Source organism: Lytechinus pictus, chromosome 12, assembly GCF_037042905.1.
Source record: "Lytechinus pictus isolate F3 Inbred chromosome 12, Lp3.0, whole genome shotgun sequence".
Lineage (NCBI taxonomy): Eukaryota > Metazoa > Echinodermata > Echinoidea > Temnopleuroida > Toxopneustidae > Lytechinus > Lytechinus pictus.
Window position 1 is genome coordinate 12,260,242 of NC_087256.1, and position 19,738 is coordinate 12,279,979.

Consider the following 19,738-nt stretch of genomic DNA (forward strand, 5'->3'; position numbering starts at 1 on the left):
AATGACAAAGAAATGCATGGGCCCATGTACGAGCATAATAGAGTCAATATTGTCCCCAGACAATTGGGCCCCTGAAATGCTTTGTAGGATACGATGCTGGATACACGCCTGAGAATTGGACTTAACAGACTGACGGACCTGGCCAAGAGTACGAAATTTATTAATACGCGGGTTCTTTACCTTCAATTTAACGCAGATAACTAGCGCCCTCATTAATTTTTAAGTGTTTATCGCGACCATCACGATCAAGACAACTGTTCACGTTGCATCTGACTCCCGGGATATACTTGACATTGACATTATGGACGCTTTAAAACTAGTATGTACACCGGACATGCAGTACTTTATGGACAGACTACACTGTAGACAAATACAACCAACGAAAAATTCGTCCTGAAACATTAATTTTAAGGAAAAACGAAAGATCTGAACAAATTTACTTTGTAGGCCTAACATTTATTCTTATACACGTTTCGGCAAGATTTTGACAAAAATCAGATCAGTGATGAAGGTATGCGAAAGACATGCCCATCATGATCACAGATGCAACGTGCCGTAATGTACCACATGATCATGCCTGGTGTTGTCTGTAAATACTGATTATATTATGTATATTTCTTGAGCCTTTTTTATCAGAGATATTTATATTTTATTGTCGAGTTATACTTCTGTTGAATATGACAGTAATTTGATGTATTTTGTGTCGTACAGGTAAAATTCCTATAAGTTGGATATTTGAAATGTTGACTAATCTTTTCTAATCGCTTGGAGATTGTGGTGATATGATAAAAGCAACGTTTATAATGACTGGAAAAAATATCAACACATTATTCAATAAGAAATATATAATGAGAACATTTGATATATCATAATTAAGTGTAATAATTAGGATATAAGCCAATGGAAATAATGGGATATACAAGTATAGAGCCGTTTGGTACTCATGTAGTATGTTACACGTTTCTTCGATAATGTTTGCTTTTTTCTTGTCACTTGCATGATATTTGCAAAGGCCCCCTATTGCAGTTCACGTTGTTTATAAGCATAGCAAAAGCACGATCAAGCCTTAGAAAGTAATGATGGAATATTGGTTTGAACCTCAGCCTAAATTGTGTCGCATCTTATAATTCTCCTTCGAATGCAAATATACTTTGTATAAGGAAATAATTGCGATAGTGATACTAATAAATATACGTTAAATTAAATACACAAGGACGTGTACCTATACGAAAGAAATATATTCCTTATTTTATTAACTCGCTCGTGAAAGCATATAAATTGTGTCTGTCAGAATCCTTTGGTCTATGTTCTTTTGTTTATCCACCTTTCTATCAACTTAACAGATGTTGGATAGGTTTATTTACGCAATGCGTTTACCAATATAATGAGATTACTCATTAAAATTCTGCGCCGAAATAATAAAGTGCATCCATGTGATGATTAAACAAAAGTTTGGTGACTCTTATTCCAAAACTTATTAGAAATTAGAAATTCAACTTCAATCAATTTGAAGATTAAAAATATATATGATCGAATGCTTTCGATAAATCAAGGCTGGTCCTTGAAATAGTTATCGAAAATATGTTTCTTTTAGGAAGAGTGAAAAGCTTAAACAAGCGATGTGTTTTACTTAGTGCAATATAATGTAGTTTCATTATTTACTTTTCCTCCAATGAATTTATAGAACGATTCAGAACAAGACAATCTGTCAAGCCCTATAAAGGAAGAATATTATTTGGAGAAAGGAAGTTATTTTGTTTAAACACTAGCGTATCCAGCATCAACTATATGACAAAGAATGTATGGGCCCATGCACAACCATACGAGCCACTATTGTCCCCAGACAATAATATTGGGCCCATGAAATGCTTTAAGGGAACTGATGCTGGGGATACGGGCCTGTTAAATGCAGTCAGCCCTTTTCTTCAGACAGTGATGATACTTACTTGAAAAAAAAAATGTACTGTTAACAACCTTTATAAGGGGAATCGTGAAAGTTATTTTGTTCAGTATTAAAAAGAAATATATCACACATTTTATTATAAACTCACTACGATATCAGATGATCAGTATTTTGTTGTCTCATCCTACTCCGGCCAAAAAATTATGTAACTCACCTTATTTTATTTTGGCTTTGTACGTTAATATAACAGCTGGGATTATTTTGAATCACATAAAAAATCTTCTTCTGAAGTTAACAGTTTAGACTTCTTCTGATGTTTCAAAGCAATTCTTTTCTTTCGATTTAAGAATGCCAGAAATCTGTCTAATATTCACGTTGTAAAATTGTAGTGATAGATTTATCATTGGTTATTATTTATTTGTTCGTTTGCTTGTGTTTTCCTTTGTCAATTAATTTGAAGCTTATTATGGTCTATAATTCTTCCCGTAAGCAGAGAGATGTAGCAATAAAACATGAAAGATGATAATCGCGATCGCATTTCCCCCTCATGTTTTTTTTGTTGTTGAAATTATTTTCTTTCTTATATTCTAGTTAGACAGTGAGCTTACCTTGCTTATTTATTTGAGAGCCGAGGTACATTACGTATTTATTTGAGAGCCGAGGTGGCGTTGAGGTGAAATATATACCATTGCCTTTCTTCAGCAAATTTAATTGGACATTAGTTTCTGTCTGACTGTGTAATAGTATAATTTTATGATAGAACTAGAATGGGCGCACCAAGTATGGGATGTGATGGGTACAGAGAGAAAGGGGTTTGCCTGGTGTTTCACCAGTTTTGAGAGAAAGGTGGCAACTGGTAGTGGTTAAAGCTATGCGAATTATATGCTCACTTTTGCAGACATAAATAATTGGGTTGCGATAAATATTTGTTTGTCATCATCAAGCATTTAGCAGTGACATGTATGGAGGGTGAATACGCCCCCCCCCCCCCGCCCCACAAAGTGAGGAGGCAAATGTGTTTGTCTTATCGAATCGTCAGAAGGGAAAATAATCTGTCGATATAGGCTCTTATCTAGTTTTCCCTTTTTTTGTCGTGTATGTTTCTAATACTACCCTCACTTGTCATATTTATTGCCCGTTTAAATAAATGCGCATCACACAATATTTTACGAGATATGTTTTTTTATAAAGGTACATGAATTGAGATCATTTCATAAGGTAGTTTTCATTAACTTGTCAAGAATCTTATTTTTGTACTGAAAATGCGACAAAACCTAAATGATTCACACCAAAAGGCCACATTAAAATAGGGTTCTCTTACCAACATTATCAACGATACATATAAATAGAACAAGGCAAGAGATGAATTAGGAATAACTATCACAGGGTAGTAGAGGTCTCTTGCCTCCTGCAGCGCCGCCAATTTATGGAATTAATTCGATCGAGTAAATATGCATGACCTGTCAAAATATTTCGAGCGAAAAAAAAAAGTTTTTCAAATCTTTCCATACCATCACTTCCTCTACTTTGGTTTTCTCTCGAGTGAGCACGACAAATTTGGCGTACCTGAAACTGACGTCGTGTTATGGTAGCCGCCAAAATAAACCGGAGAAGGAAAATAGCTCGCTAAAATCATTGCAAATCCCATTCCCGCCCACCGTAATCACTTTAACGTTGAATTATGTTTACATTTAATTCTCCTCCAACGAACGTCTGCTACATTTTAGTCAGTGACCTTGGACTTTTAGCATGACAGCAAAATGTCAACTCGGAAAGGTAACGGGTCGTCTTTCACAACTTCCAATTTAGCCACACCACGAACATACCCTAGTATCGTCTTCATTCTCGTTTACGTGATCTCGTTTACATAATCCTTGCTCTCTCTTCCGCCCCCTTCTACCCGCTCTCTCTCTCTCTCTCTCTTCTTCCTTCTCCACATAAAATTTATCTTGAGCTATACTTTTGTTTTCCATTCTCTTCTTTCTCCTCCCGCTTCTCCCTGTCTAGATCTCTATGTCTGCGCCCCCCCCCTCTCCCTCTCTGTTCATCACTTTCTAAATATTTTCCCCCTTTTCATGGCCATGGGTTATCGTATGAGCTGGTGATGCTATCTGATTTAATTCTCGTAGGCCTATATTTTTCTGGTAGCAGATTTTCTTGTTTTTTAGGGGGGTGCAAGTCTCTATGATTTTGTGGTTAAGAAAAGTATTGAATTATTTCAAAACAGTTATGAATGGTTTGAGTGTAAAATGTGCAACTGTGATAAGTAAGTACAGTTATTATAATGAAACGACAAATTAGATCAAAGTTTCAGACAATTATCAGTTCAAAAGCAGGCCACCATCTTTATTCAAAATGTAGAGATATAGATTTGCTTAACCCTAAAAGGCCTGGGGGCGGATTCCGCCTCCCCTCCACATTTTTCACGATAAATCCGCCGTGCGAAGTGTCTAAACTGCGCCACTCTCTGACTATTTACTTTGAAATCTCGCGCAACTTTTGAGACCAAATTTACGATGTCCGGGTACGCGATAACGAAATTACGCAACATTATGTAAGTGCATGTCGGACCCGAAACTGCTCAAAAACGTGAATTCATGTACAAACCCAATGCAAAGTGGGGATTTAGCCCAAATTCATAAATGTATCATTATTTCTACTTTTAATGATTAAATTTAATTAGTTTTTTCTTGATTATGATCGAAATGAAGTCTGCAACAATTTCCATCGCAAAAACAATAAAAAAGTCGAAAACAAAGAAATACATAAGAAATTGAAAAAACAATAAAATACACAAGAAAAAATTGCGATACCAAATTTTTTTGGAGAACATTAATTTTTATCGGGATCCTACAAAGAGTCTGTGAATGAAAAATAGCAGTTTTGAGGCAGTGTAATAGTTGATTAGAGCAAATGATTTATTTCATGAATAAATGAGCATAATTAATTCATTAAATGAAAAATCGTATTATCAAAAAAAAATAACCATACAGCTTTGTAGATAATATCGCACACTACCACTGTGCAAATTTTCGCGGCGCTCGTCCGATCGAAGGCCGAGATCTCAGGGGGCGGAATCCGCCCCTCCCCGGCTGTGAGATGGGTCCACTAATAACCCGGCTTTTTTAGGGTTAAATGAAGCATACGATAACTTCTACAGATTTTGTTAATTTTGTTACTTAAGAAATGTCCATAATAAATCCTCAAGTTCACTTTAACAAAAATGGATAGAAGAGATGCAGGGCTGATCGATATTCCAAGACTGACGATGAATCTAATTTTGTCTATGACATCAACCCCACAGATTTTTAAGAGTGGATTCAAAACAAACATACAGTAGGCCTATACTGCTTCCCATTTTTAAATAATTTAAAAACAAGAACACTATTATTGCATGTGATTGTGACCAACGAGTGGACTACTGTCTTAAAACCTGATTATTAACAAAACTATGTCATTTGTATACTATATAATGTGATAAATGCTGTATTATGACATTCAAAATGGCTGTCATTGAAGCCTTACACTGTTTACAATATATAAAAGAGGGACAAATAATTTTCACAACATTTGAATTTGCTTGAATATAAAATGCCAATTTTGGTGTAACAATGTCTGACAACATAATTTCTAACGAGACATATAATTTCCCTTGCCATTTCGGTAATAATGCTATATGTTGACATTCAAAATGGCGGCCATAGGCCCTACCTGTATTATGAACAAAGCGAATGAAGAAACTAATTTTCACAAGAGTAAGAACAATAAAATGAATGTAATTGCAATCTACGAGTGAAATATTGTCAGAAAACATGTTTTCTAGCGAAACATTTTGTTTGTCGTGCATGAGATAAATGCTGTATTGTGAAATTCAAAATGGCATCTAAGGGCCCTTAAAGCATTTTCTACAATGTAAATGGGGACAAATAATTTTGTAAGAATTAGGATTTGCCTGACTATGAAATCCATAAAATTATGTTGTATGAGGAAAATACTGTTTAAAAGAGCGATTTTTATGAAATATAACATTTCCTCTCCCATGCAGGTGATAAATAATGTATTTTGACTTTCAAAATGGCCGCTACAAGCCCTAACTAAATTATGTAACATACGTATAGGGAAACTAATTTTCACAAGAATGAGAACCAAAAATGCACGTAACTATGTAATGTATAAGTAAAATATTGTCTTGAACATGATTTTTAACTAAATACATGATATATTGGTCGAGAAGGTGATAAATACCTTACTCTGAAATTTAAAATGGCTGCCATAGGACCCCAAAGTATTATGTACATTCTAACTGGGGACAGATTTTGACATAATTTTTACTATAAAAATTGCTTAATTTTTATGTAAGTGTAAAGTATTGTCTAAACCCAATGGTTTCTAACGAAATATATCATAGCTTGTGTCGGAAAGGTGACAAATGCTGCATTTTGAAATTGCAAATGGCCGTCATAGTCCCTTACCGTAATATGTAAAATGGGGAAAGATAATTTCCACAAAAAAGCATATTGCAGCCATTTTCAAATTTTAAAATATAGCATTTATCACCTTAATAAAATAAGAAATGATCTATTTCGTTAGAAATCACATTTTCAGACAATATTTCACTCATACATGCAACACCATTTAGTCAAACAAAGCAAAATTATGTTTAAATTATTTGTTCTTATTCCCATAGTACATCATAGGCCTAAAAACATAATTTCTAACAAGATATATCATTTATTCTGCCAGGGAGGTGATAAATAATATATTTGATGTAAGTGTAAAGTGTTGTCTAAACCCAATGATTTCTAACGAAATATATCATAGCTTGTGTCATAAAGGTGATGAATGCTGCATTTTTAACTGAAAATGGCCGCCATAGTCCCTTATCTTAATATGTAAAATTTGAATTGGGGAAAGATAATTTCCATAAAAAAGCATATTGCAGCCATTTTGGAATTTAAAATATAGCATATATCACCTAAATAACATAACAAATGATCTATTTCGTTAAAAATCTTATTTTCAATACTTCACTCATAAATGTAACACCATTTAGTCAAGCAAAGCCAAATTCTGTTGATATTATATGTTCACATTCACATAATACATAATAGACCTACCGTTAGGGCCTGTAGCGGCCATTTTGACTTTCAAAATACATTTTTTATCACCTCCCTGGCAGAATAAATGATATATCTTGTTAGAAATTATGTTTTTAGACAATATTTTACTCTAAGATCACAGTTATATGCATTTTATGGAGCTGACATCGTGAAAATCGGTTTCCCAGATTGATTGTACATAATACAGTCAATGTCTTTGGCGGCCATTTTGAAAGTCAAAATACAATAATTGACACAAATATGAAACCCGAATAATACATTTCGTTGAAAATTATATGTTAAGGTAGTATTCCACTAATTTACCACAAAAACATGCATTTTAGCGCTTACCTTGTGATTGTTTTTTTCCTCTCTAACATCGTCCAATACTTCTAGGGACTTTGGCGGCCATTTTAGATATCAAAATACAGGATTTATCATATGTACATGGCATGTTAAATAATAAATTTCGTTAACAATGTGTTTTTAGTCAGTATTTCACTCGTTTATCTTAATAAAATGCATTTAGTGCTCACTCTTGTGATTTTTTTGTCCATATTCACATTGTACATAATAGTGTTAGGGCTTTTGGCGGCCATTTTGAATATCAAAGTACAATGATTTATCACATACATGACATAAAAAAATGATATATATCTTTAGCAATCATGTTTGCAGACATTACTTCACTCATAGATCATTATTACTTGCATTTTAGTGCTCACTTTTGTGAAAACTAATTTTCCCCATTCATATTGTACAGGGGTCTAAGTCGGCCATTTTGAATATCAAGAAAATAAATATTTTGTCAAAAATCATTATTTCAGATAGTATTTCATTCCGGCAGCAAATTGCATGTACTCTATAGCCAATGTGTGGACATTTTTATGATTTTCATGGGTAATTTGAATATTTTGGCGGCCATATTGGATTTTGCCAATTTGCAGAAAATGCTCAAGGTTACAAAAGTGGCATCATTTGGATTCGGAATCAGCACCCTCGAATTGACAAGAAACCATTAAAAAACATTGTATATCTAAAAAAAACAAGGTTCGACCCCTGGACTACTGTCAAATTACGTCATAGCGCGCGCTATCCCCTCCCCAGCCCCGTCGTTCTTCGAATGTTTTGCGGCATGCGACATGTGAATTGTGACTGATAAAGTCTTTGATTTGAGTGGAAAGAAGGAAGCATTTTAAACGTATCCTTTTCAAGTCGATCATATCTTCAACGACTGCTGGGATCATCAGCATTCTTCCAGAATCTCGGGTAAAGGTAAAGGTAAAGAGTCGCTTCGACTCTCTCTGGAAATGATAGGCACATATCCCACCCTGTCATTTTTGTGTAGCAGCCGACGAGTGTAACGAAATGTAAACAACTTCAATTAGCGCGCGCAAATTATTCAGAGCCTAGATCGAGAGCGCCCTTTGGTGTCAGCAATCGGATACCGCTCGAAACCGTACCGATAGTGGAGGGAACAGGGAATGAACGCTGTGATGTAAACAGACCACATTTCGGACTCGGTCCAAAGCTAATCCACCGAAGCTAATCCACCAATAATCCAGTCAAGGTTGCAAGTGGACTCGGTCGGGTCTCGGGTAGGAAACTTTCAGATGTAACAGGGGTCTTACTCGAAATGGAGTGGACAAGAGCGATCAACTACACCTGTTTTCCAGTCACTTTGACATTGTTTTTTTTATCATGTTCACACATTGGAGCGGTGAAAGTAATTAGTGTCTTGGCCATTGATGTGTCGAAATCCCTTCACGCAACTCCGACAGATATGGGAGCTGAAATCGGAATGATAATTGCATTTTATTTCCTAACAAGTAAGTAATATTAGTTAAGAGATGCATGATGGCCTATTTCAAGAATATGCTTGTGGATTCCATCGCAAAATAAAATCATGAAAGGGTGCAAATTACAAGTTTCTGTGTGTTCACTTCTTAAGAAATACTTCACACGCTTCGTACCAAGAAATTAACTCGTCACTGAAATGATTCAGCCTCTATAGGTTATGAGTACCATGGACATATTAGAAATAGACATTCAACGCTATCCATTCATTGATTAATAGCGACTACCAAGACGAGGCAGCATAGCTCAGTGCGACCAAGATCTGTGATGTCACACACGTACAACTCCTTCATTACTTTAGTACTTATTTCACTTATATTCTCACTTTTATAGAGTATATCACAAGGTGAGGTGTTCTCTTTATGAGAGGACAAGTACAGAGGTTTCACAACATTATATCATTGATGAATCGTTTGTCATATGATTAGAATGAGCAAAAAGAGATGTTTTGGGGTATATTTTCAGTGTCCAAAAGGGGAGAGTTGTTCATCTGTGACATCATAGATCTTGGTCGCATTGCCAATGGGAGGATCTCCATAGCATTAGTGATCTTGACATTCAAATGCTCATAACTCTTCTATTGCTAGTCCTATTTTACTCAAACTTTTGTTGATCTTATTCTTTGATTTTTCTGCTTTCACAAAAGCTAACTTGCTCCAAGAGTTTCATTCTCCTTTAAATAAAAACGCGCTTAGACTGTTCAGTTTTCAAGTCGGAATATCAAACATTTTGAGCTCGCGCTTCGCACTCTCATTATTTAATTGGTGATACTTGTATCCTCTTCATTAATATCTAAAAAACAGTCCTAATTGAGTCCCTTTTCACGTTACTATAATAAAATTTCGGCTCGCGCTTCGCGCTCGCATTGTTTAGTTGGATACATATCTTTGTTCATGATTATAACAACTGCTCAGAATCTTCAGTTCTAAGGACATAAAATATCAAAGAATTTGAGCTCGCGCTTCGCGCTCGCATTATATATTAAGACCACATGAGATATCTTGTTTATAACAATAAAAACTAACATATACTTAAAACTTCAGTCTTTAGTTAGGATTACCCCTGAAAAACCAACAAAAAAAATCAGATTATAGCGGCCAATCGAGAAAAATGTTGATGAAAATATTTTTCGGCCCCCCCTATTGGCGAAAGCTGGATCCGCCCCTGATCCAGATCCAGACGCATAATGTCTGTTTACTTACAAAGGGACAGTTTTTCTGTCCCTTTTTTCTGAGTGGTTTTATTGGCTTATGCCTCGAGCGCGAAAAATGACCTCTATATTAATACTTCCAAGATAAACTACACAACTAGCGCATCCAGCATGAAATATGACCAAAAAAAAGTATGGACCCATGCACAAGCATAATATATAGAGTCACCTTTGTTCCCAAACTAATTGACCCCTAAAATGCTTTGTAGAATCTGATGCATGGCCCTGGGAAGCGGATAAACACCAAGATTTTCCCAGGGGGTGATGCGTGTATTATTTTCCATAGGCAGCACCCCCTGGAATTCTGGTGTGTCACAAAGGAGAAATGTATGGAGAATGACCAACATCTTGTGTTGAAACTTTTATTTTTTAGCTTTTGGGGGTACCAAATCGACCTTCAAATTGCAGTGAAACCTCTTCTCTTTTTTTTTTGCTTATTTATATTTATATTTATTTATTTATTTATTCTCCGAAATTCACAATAAAAACATAAGTGTACAAATGTGCATGATATACCGTGCCTGATGAACTATCTAATGTTGAATTCTATAGGCCTATTTGTTGCGCCCCCCCCCCCCCAAACACAAAAGATAATCCCCTGCTCCGCCGCCAATGCCTATTGGTGAACTAACATTGGCATATGATCCTGATCTAAACCCAGATATTTGTCGCCATTTCAATTCAATTCAATTTATTTACACTCTCAATAAAAACATGAAAAACATACATAAGGTACATAAGTAAAACATTGTGACAACATACAAAAAACACATTTATGAGAATGAGGGGCCAACAAAAAAGAGCAGATAGCCTTATTGAGAGTTGACCCAACAACTATAAGACAAAATCAATAAATATTACAAAAGAAGTTAACATAAATGAAAACATTGACTAACACATACATTCAAAATATATAGCGTAGTTATACAAGCAAATTAAGAATACAAACTTAAAAGATGTAATTTGTAATAACGTTTGAAAGAATTGAGGGTTCGGCATGTTTTAATAGAATGCGGTAAATTATTCCAAAGAATAGGTCCTTGAAAATAAATTGAGTTATGAGAAACTGAGGTACGTACTCGTGGTAAATGATAATCAAATAGGCTGCGGGTATTGTGTTGATGAATCGAAAAATTAAGGCAAAATTTAGACATAATGGAATCAGGAATAAGTGATTTGGAACAAAGATACATAAATATTGCGATGTTAAACCTATTTAAATCAGACAAAGTAAGTAAATGAAGATCATGAAAAAGTGGCAAGGTATGGGCATTATAAGGGCTATTACAAATTATCCTCACGGCCTTTTTCTGAAGTATATATAATCTGTTTATAAAACAATCAGCGGAGTTAGACCAAACGATATTGCAGTAATTAATATGTGAGAAAATTAAAGCATAATATAACATAATCAAAATATATTGCGGAAAATGTTTTCATCTATATAAAATACCAACACCTTTAGAAACACGATTGCAAACGACACCAATGTGTTCATGCCACGAGAGTTTATCATCTATATAAACTCCTAAAAAATTATAAAATGAAACGCATTGTATAGTTGAATTGTTGAATCTTATTTCCACTCTATCTTTCTCAATTTTTTTCTTTGTAAATATCATAAATTTTGTCTTAGTTATGTTTAAAACTAATCGATTGTTAATCAACCAGTTATTTAGTTTTTCTAATTCATTATTAAAATCATCCTGCAAAGAAACAATATTGTGATGAGACATGAACACACTGGTGTCGTCAGCATATAAAATGAAATGTAATATTTTAGATGAAGTGCAAATATCATACATATATAACAAAAAAAGTAAGGGGACCAGAATAGATCCTTGGGGTACTCCGCATCGAATCGGTTTCAAACATGAATTATTATTACAAATTGATACAAACTGAAAACGATGTGATAAATAATTATTAAATAGTTCCCAGAGTAAACCGCGAATTCCATGAGCATATAGTTTTTTCATTAAAATAATATGGTCTAACGTATCGAAAGCCTTGCTTAAATCGAGAAATAAACCAATCATATATTTTTTGGAATCAATAGAATCAGAAACTTTATGAATAAAATCAAGAAGAGCCATCGATGCGGAGTAATCCTTACGGAAGCCATACTGACCATTGTGTAAAATATTAAAAGAAGTGAGAAATTGGTATAGTCTTTTATATAGACATCGTTCAAAAATCTTAGAAAACAAAGGAAGAACTGAAATTGGACGATAATTTGAGACGTCATCTTCACGACCATTTTTAAAAACAGGAATGACCTTTGCTATTTTGAGCTTATCTGGAAAGAGACCTTTGGATATAGACAAATTAAAAATTGAACAAAGAGGTGAACAAATGACTGGAATTATTTTCTTAACAACATTAACATCAATTTCATCATACCCTGCACTCGTTCCGTTTTTAAAAGAAGATACTATATTTAATATTTCATTACAAGTTATTGGAGTAAAATAAGCAGAACGGATATTCCATGAAAAGTCTGGCTGTTGATAAATACCAGAATAATGTTCAGTATTAGTAAGATTATAACCAATATCAACAAAATAGTTATTAAAAATATCACACATATCAGCTTTATCAGTAATAATTGAGTTGTTAACATTTAAGTTTGATATATTATAATATTTTTTACTAGTTCGAGATCCGAGAGCTTGATTTACAATTTTCCATGTCACTTTTATATTATTCTTGTTACTATTGAATTTATTTTTGTAGTAAGCATATTTTTTCTTTTTCATTTCATTTGTGACCATGTTCCTATATTCCTTATAAACCTTTTTTCTATAATCAGTTGGATTCTTTAAATATTTTCTATAGGCTTTCCACTTTTTCTTTATCTTTTTAATCAACTCTTTGTCAATCCATGGTTTAGAAAAAGATCTATTTTTAATACGTACTTTATGCAAAGGAAAACATTTATTGTATATTTCTAGAAATTTATCTATAAAAGAATTGTAAGCAAGATTTGGGTCTTTCTCATCTAAGTCCCAGGATATTTGCTATAAACATTGATAAAACTTGCTAATACTAACTTCATTTATCGTCCTTTTCAAAATATCATTTGTCTTACCCTTAAAAATCAGATTATGACATATACAGAATATAGGAAGATGGTCACTAATGTAATCTAATGTTACACCACTCGACAGTTTTGTTAAATCATTTGTGAAAATGTTGTCAATTAATGTTGCCGAATGTGAACTTACACGAGTGGGATAATGTATCAATGGAAATAAGGAATTTGTCAACAAAATGTCTAAGAACTTATTAACACGTTGAGAAGAGGAAACCATTAATAGATCAATATTAAAATCACCAAGGAAATATAGGTTTTTATTTTCACTCCTCTTAACTATGGAAAATATTATCAAGTGCATCTAAAAACAAAGAAACTGATTGATCTGGTGGCCTATAAAAAAACCCTAATATAATACTTTTATTCTGTGGGACTTCCACTTCGACAAAAATGCTTTCAATATATACATAATAAATTTCAATATCTTTTCTAGATTTAAAAACAAGATCATCCCTAACATATATACCGACTCCTCCACCTCTCTTATTTTTTATATTATTAGACAGAAAATTATAACCATCGATATTGCATTGCACACTATCGTCTTTTAACCAAGTTTCTCTCTAACATATACATGGGGATTATATTTACAAACGTTGGTCCCACAGTTAAAGAAACTTTTAGAGTTCACAGTCTGAAACTTTAAGAGTTTCCTAAACGCATGCGATGCCACATTTAAAACAAATTTTATATTTATGAAACCTCTTCTGCTCTTGGAAAAATAGAGAAAGGCAGAAAAGGTTTCTGTGAATGCTTATTTTGAGCCATGTTTTAGTCAAACGAGTTACTTACATACGATGTTATTTAAGGAACTCTGCAATTCAAATATTTTCTTGTTTATGCTTACTGCTTAGTTCCTACTTGGTATTTATATTATCAATGTAACATTATTCTGTCAATTTATGGAGAAGAATAAAACATTGCTATGTATGTTACATGTTACGTTCTGGTAACCAAAGCCTAATACCATTAGGGATCAGGCATCGCGTCGCGATTACGTAATAACCCAGAGTGAACAATAAAGTGTTTTAATAGCAAGAATGTAGGCCTATGCGTTCGATTAATAGGAACTGCTTCAACATATCCGTGTAAACGACTGCATATGTATAAAAACCGTCTCAAAAGATCAGTAAATGGGACTACGTTGAATCAGAATGACAAAATGAGAAATGCTGTCAGTTAGAAAAAAAGCATATAAACTTACGTTTCCTGCTGCAGTTTTAGCAAAATGTAACCCCGGTGGCAAGCTATATATGTAGAAGTTAATCACATCGTATCAAATAGCACAGAGGAAAAAAAACAGGAAAACCGAGAATTACGAGCAAAAAATCATCCAAACAGCTCTCGTAGTTATAGTAGACTTGTTGACTGCAAAAAAAGGGGTGAACGCTGCATTTTTTAGTACAAATGTGCCTCTTGGCATGTATATTCCTTGAACCCATTGGAAAAATTTTATCCAAAGAGATACTCTGTATCTATGCAATTTAACCCTAATTAGCATAAATTATGCAAATTAGCCTCTAAAATGAGTAATTTATTGAAAACACTTGTAAAAATGTAAAGCTACTTCATAGAAATTTCAAATTTGATGCAAACCGTTTGTGGAAGTATTGAATTGAATTGAATTGAATTTATTTCCGTTAAAAACAAATAACAATACATATAAAATGATACATGTGAATTGATAAATGGAAAACGGGAGGATGGCCCTACTCAGCAGCATCAATCATGGTGCTGCTGGTCTACCAAGGGGTCCTCATATAGCATAAAAGAAAATTACTCAAATATAAATTATACAAAATATAAAAATAACATACCAAAACAATAAGAAATAAAACTAATCGGTCATAACATCTAGCCCTCACCCCCTACGTTAACACACCCTACATTTCAATGTATAGAAATTGAGCAACAGAGAATAATGTACAGTCAGACCCAATTTAAGATGTGGTTATTAACTACGTTATTAAATGAACTATAAGAAACAGAACATTTAGCATCACGTGGCAATTCATTAAAATATGTCGTACCCCTGTATGAAAACATTCTTCTACAGTATTCAGTCCGTGATTTCGGGAGAGAAAGATTTTTATCAGAACGGAGAGAATATTTATGAGTTGAAAACTGAAATACATTTTTCAAGTAAGGCGCACTAAGACCATTCAGACTCTTATAAACCATTGAAAGAGTATGCTTTATACGCCTTGATTTTAATGACTCCCAGTTTAAGAGTTGATGAACAGTATGGTTAGATATATATTTATACGGATTAATTTTGAGTATTATTCTACAAGCTCTATTTTGTATTTTTTGCAATCGTTGGGTACATTTCAAATTTGATGAATCAAAGACTACATCGGCATAATCAAACAATGGCAAAATTACTGAACGGTAAATTAATTTCAGACTATCATTTAAAAATGAACGAAGCCGACCAAGGTAATTTACTGGTTTTAGCACAAAGTTTATCAATGTGGCAATTCCATTTTAACTCTGGATCAATAAAGACCCCCAAATATTTCACAAATTAGACTGAATATATTTTCCTGAAATTCTGACATTAAGAGACTTGTGCACAGACAACATATGACGTGACCCAAATAACATACTTTCAGTTTTGTCGATATTAAGACTTAATTTACTTAAGCACATCTATTCGTATGACCTCTCCAGAGCACTGTGAACGAAATGAAGGTCACTTTGGGCCCAAGAAATTTAACAAGCAAAGAAACCAAAAGGATTGCGCTGCAAAATGAAGGTTATTTTGGTAACATTTTTTTTTCGTTTTGTCACATCTGCCGGAATTCCAGGGGGTGCTGTTTATGGAGAATAATACACGCAATACCCCCTCCCCCGAAAATCTTGGGGGTGCTTCAGCCCCTGCTTCCAGTGCCAGGGCCTCCTCTATCGTTATAGATGCTATTTTTAATAAGTGCCCTTTTCTAGATGAGGGCTTCATTAAGACGATATTTTAAATATACATTGTCAAAACAAAAAGGGGTGGGGCAACTTCGACAGGCCCCCGTAATGTACACTAACTTATTTTCATGGGATATAAAACAATGCCTTCTCTGTTTTTCCAAGAGGAGATTGTAAAGCGGCTTTACTGTGTAGTAGAAATGCATCTTTCTTCCGATGGGGCACTAAAAATATTTCATTTTAACATAGAGTGGAATCAACAAAGGGGTTGGGGTAGTTTAGAGCTCGCATGTGGCCAGCGGCGTAACAGGGGTCGGTGGCCAGGGGGGGCAAGAGCCAAAAATTTCCCGGTCATATCATGCATTGAACAGGCGCAGTGGTGTAATGAGGCGACTATTTTGAGAAGGCCAGATATCGCGTATTGGGCAGAATTTATCTTTTAAAAAAATTGCGAGCGAGCGAGCAAAAATTTTGACCTTTTTAATACAAAAATCAAATTTTGTGATATATTTATACATGATATCCATGAGAATAATATATTTCACTCTTCTCTCTTTAGATTCCTTTTTTGTGGTCTGTACGCCACTGTGAACAGGATTCTTTGCGGCAGTGAAGAATTAAAAAAAAAAAAAAAACAGGAGTGCAGCTACAGCACATGTGCTAAAAAGCTGCTTTATATAAGTCCCGAGCGAGCGAAGCGAGCGAGAAAAAATCACCTTTTCATGAGAATCTAACTTTGTGCTATTTTTTGACATTTTATTCAGTAAATTAAATCATATCCTACACTTTTCCTTTGCTTTTCTCTCCTCCTTTTTTGTTTGCTCTTGTTTGTAGAACTTTTTGGGCCATGGCCCAACCCTTCCATACGAAGTGCTGTGCGGTTGGGGTCCGGGGCGGAGCCCCCGAAACTTCTTGATATTAAAGCCATTTAAACCTCTCAGATTGCCGCTATTTTAATCAAATCGCGGGTATAAATATAATATAGCTTTTACACAACACATGTTTTCAACTCAGTTGAGTAATGAACCAAATATTTGAGGGGCGAAACGTAGCAATGTGGGAAAACTTTGTAAAAAGTCGCCAGCGTTTAAAGCGAGCTGGAAAAAAATTGCCTATTGAAATTAAATTCTAATTATGTGATAGATTTTTCCATTATATTCAGCAAATAACACATTTCATTGTTTCCATTCATTTCATTATACGTTGTATCCTATAATTTATTTTATTTCCTCTTGGGTGTGGAACCAAGACCCCCCCCCCCCCCCCTCGCGCCTGTATGCCAATGATTGAACGTGATTTAAAGGGGGGACGTTATAGAGCCATTTGAAGATTATAAATGAAGAGCCCTTACTGCGTGGGGTCTGGGGCAAAGCCCCGGTAGCTTATTTGCATATAATTTAGCAAACTTAAAGCACAATGTTGTTTGCAGTCCATCTTTCTTCCCGCTCTTTAATTTTAATCATCGGAAGCCCGGTCATGTTATTATTTTTTTCTTGTCCTTTTTCTTTGTTTTCCAATTTAGCTTTTGACTAATTACATCCCTTCGTTTCCCGCTATTGTTTGCCATTTTGCCATCTTTTAATGTATTTCCCACCGTGCTATTGCATTACATAGGCATATTTCGGAATGATTTGTTCTTACTCAAATGTTCTTTCGTACATTTCCCGCTTTCCTTCCTTTCCATTAAAAAAAATTATTTGTTTTCTTTTCCCTTTCCCTTCCCTTTCCCTTCCCTTTCCTTTCCTTTCCCTCCTTTCCTTTTCCCCTTTCCTTCCCCTCTCCCTTTCTTTCTCCCTCCTTTTTTCTTTTTCCCGTTTTTCTTTTATTTTCCCGGTGAAATCCGCCAGGGGGGGCAACTTGCCCCCCCTGCCCCCCCCCGCCTGTTACGCCACATGATGTGGCTGTTCTTCAATGTACCACAGCTCCTCTACAAGTCACTTTAGAGTATTTTCTCCTCAATCTATTCCAAGATATCAATACGAACAAAAGTAATGCTTTGGGAGTACTATAGACAGTTAATTATTTTTGAATACATAAAATCAAAAGGGGAAATGGTACCATAGGCATGCTCCTGTTTGGTTATAGCCTTTACTGTGCTAGGCCATTATTTACAAACTGCAGAGTAATATCCCTTATAAATAAAAGAGGTTCCCTCATGCCATGGGGCAGTTTCTAGAATATCTTGAAGAAAATGCCTTACTTCCGCGTACACAGTCAGCCTACCGAAAGCACCACAGCGCCGAAACGGCTCTTCTTCTTGTACAAAATGATTGTTTAGAGGAATTAGACACCCACAAAGAAGTGATTCTAGTTCTCCTGGACTTTACAGCCGCGTTCGATACGATTGACCATCGGATACTACTGAAAAGACTTTCAGAGCAGTTTGGAGTTTCGGGGAACGCAATGAAATGGTTTGAATCTTACCTCACTAGAAGGAATCACATGGTAAGAGTAGCCAATGATTCATCGGAACCAGTAGAGGACACGTGCGGTGTACCACAAGGTTCGGTGCTTGGACCACTTCTTTATACACTGTACACTGCCCCTATCCAAGACATCATATCTGAGCATGGCATTCAATCGATGATCTATGCGGATGACACTCATATCTATCTGACTTTCAACGGATCAGAGAGAGCATCTGCTATACTTCGTCTGAATAAGTGCTTAGCTGACATCCGCGTCTGGGCAGCCATGAACAAGTTAGCTATTAATGATGGCAAGACGGAAGTTCTTCACCTCTCTTCCAAATTTATATCTAGAACTCCTCCTGTTGCGATAACAGTAGGTGAGACAGTCATTGAATCCGTGGCCGAAGCTAGAAACCTGGGAATTGTATTTGATGAGCATGCTACTAGAAAATCTCATGTTGCAGGAGTGTGTCGTTCTGCTATGTCATCCATCAGAAAGATAGGCCGAATTCGTGGAGTTTTGGACCGAAAGACGACTTTGACTCTTATTCACGACTTCGTCACTTCTAAACTGGACACATGTCATGCACTCCTACCAAATCTTTCTGCCAACGACCTCCAGAAGCTTCAAAGAATTCAAAACATAGCAGCTAGAATCACAAAGAGAGCTACTGGTCTGACTTCTAACTCATCCCTCCTTCGTAACCTCCACTGGCTTCCAATATTGACAAGCGGATTCGCTTTAAGATCCTGCTCATCACTTACAAGTCTCTTTCTGGTTCAAGCCCTTCGTATCTTTCTGAAATCATCAAGACCTACACTCCTTCCCGTGCTCTCAGGTCACAGAATAAGCATCTCCTTCAGGTTCCCCGTTTTAAGACACAGAACTACGGCCATAGCTCCTTCACCTTCAATGCTGGAACTCTCTCCCGCTTGTCATCCGGACTGCACCCACCATCTAAACCTTTAAGACTGCACTTAAAACGTACCTGTTTAACAATTGATTAATTGTAATTTTGTTTTTTTATTCAATGCCCATATTGTATAAGTTGAGATATTTAATTCATGTATATGTGAAGCGCATAGAGACCTGGTGTATTATGCGCTATAGAAATGTAATTTTATTATTATTATTATTCCCTAAATAGAAAAGTTGCTTTGCCAAAAACGCCATTTGCCTTGCCGGTGGCATTAAAAACACGATATTTTTATATAGTGTTGAAATACAGAGAGAGGTGGGGG

General features: G+C 35.2%; 1 protein-coding gene across 1 annotated transcript in view; it reads left to right on the forward strand.

The window, feature by feature from the left end:
- The first annotated feature begins 7,437 nt into the window (after positions 1–7,437).
- Positions 7,438–19,738, forward strand: part of LOC135156179 (monocarboxylate transporter 14-like) — a 31,182-nt gene continuing 18,881 nt past the window's right edge. Inside the window, exon 1 of the mRNA XM_064107815.1 lies at positions 7,438–8,831. Coding sequence (XP_063963885.1) covers positions 8,639–8,831 — 193 coding nt within the window. The 5' untranslated portion in view covers positions 7,438–8,638. The remainder of the gene's footprint in view (positions 8,832–19,738) is intronic.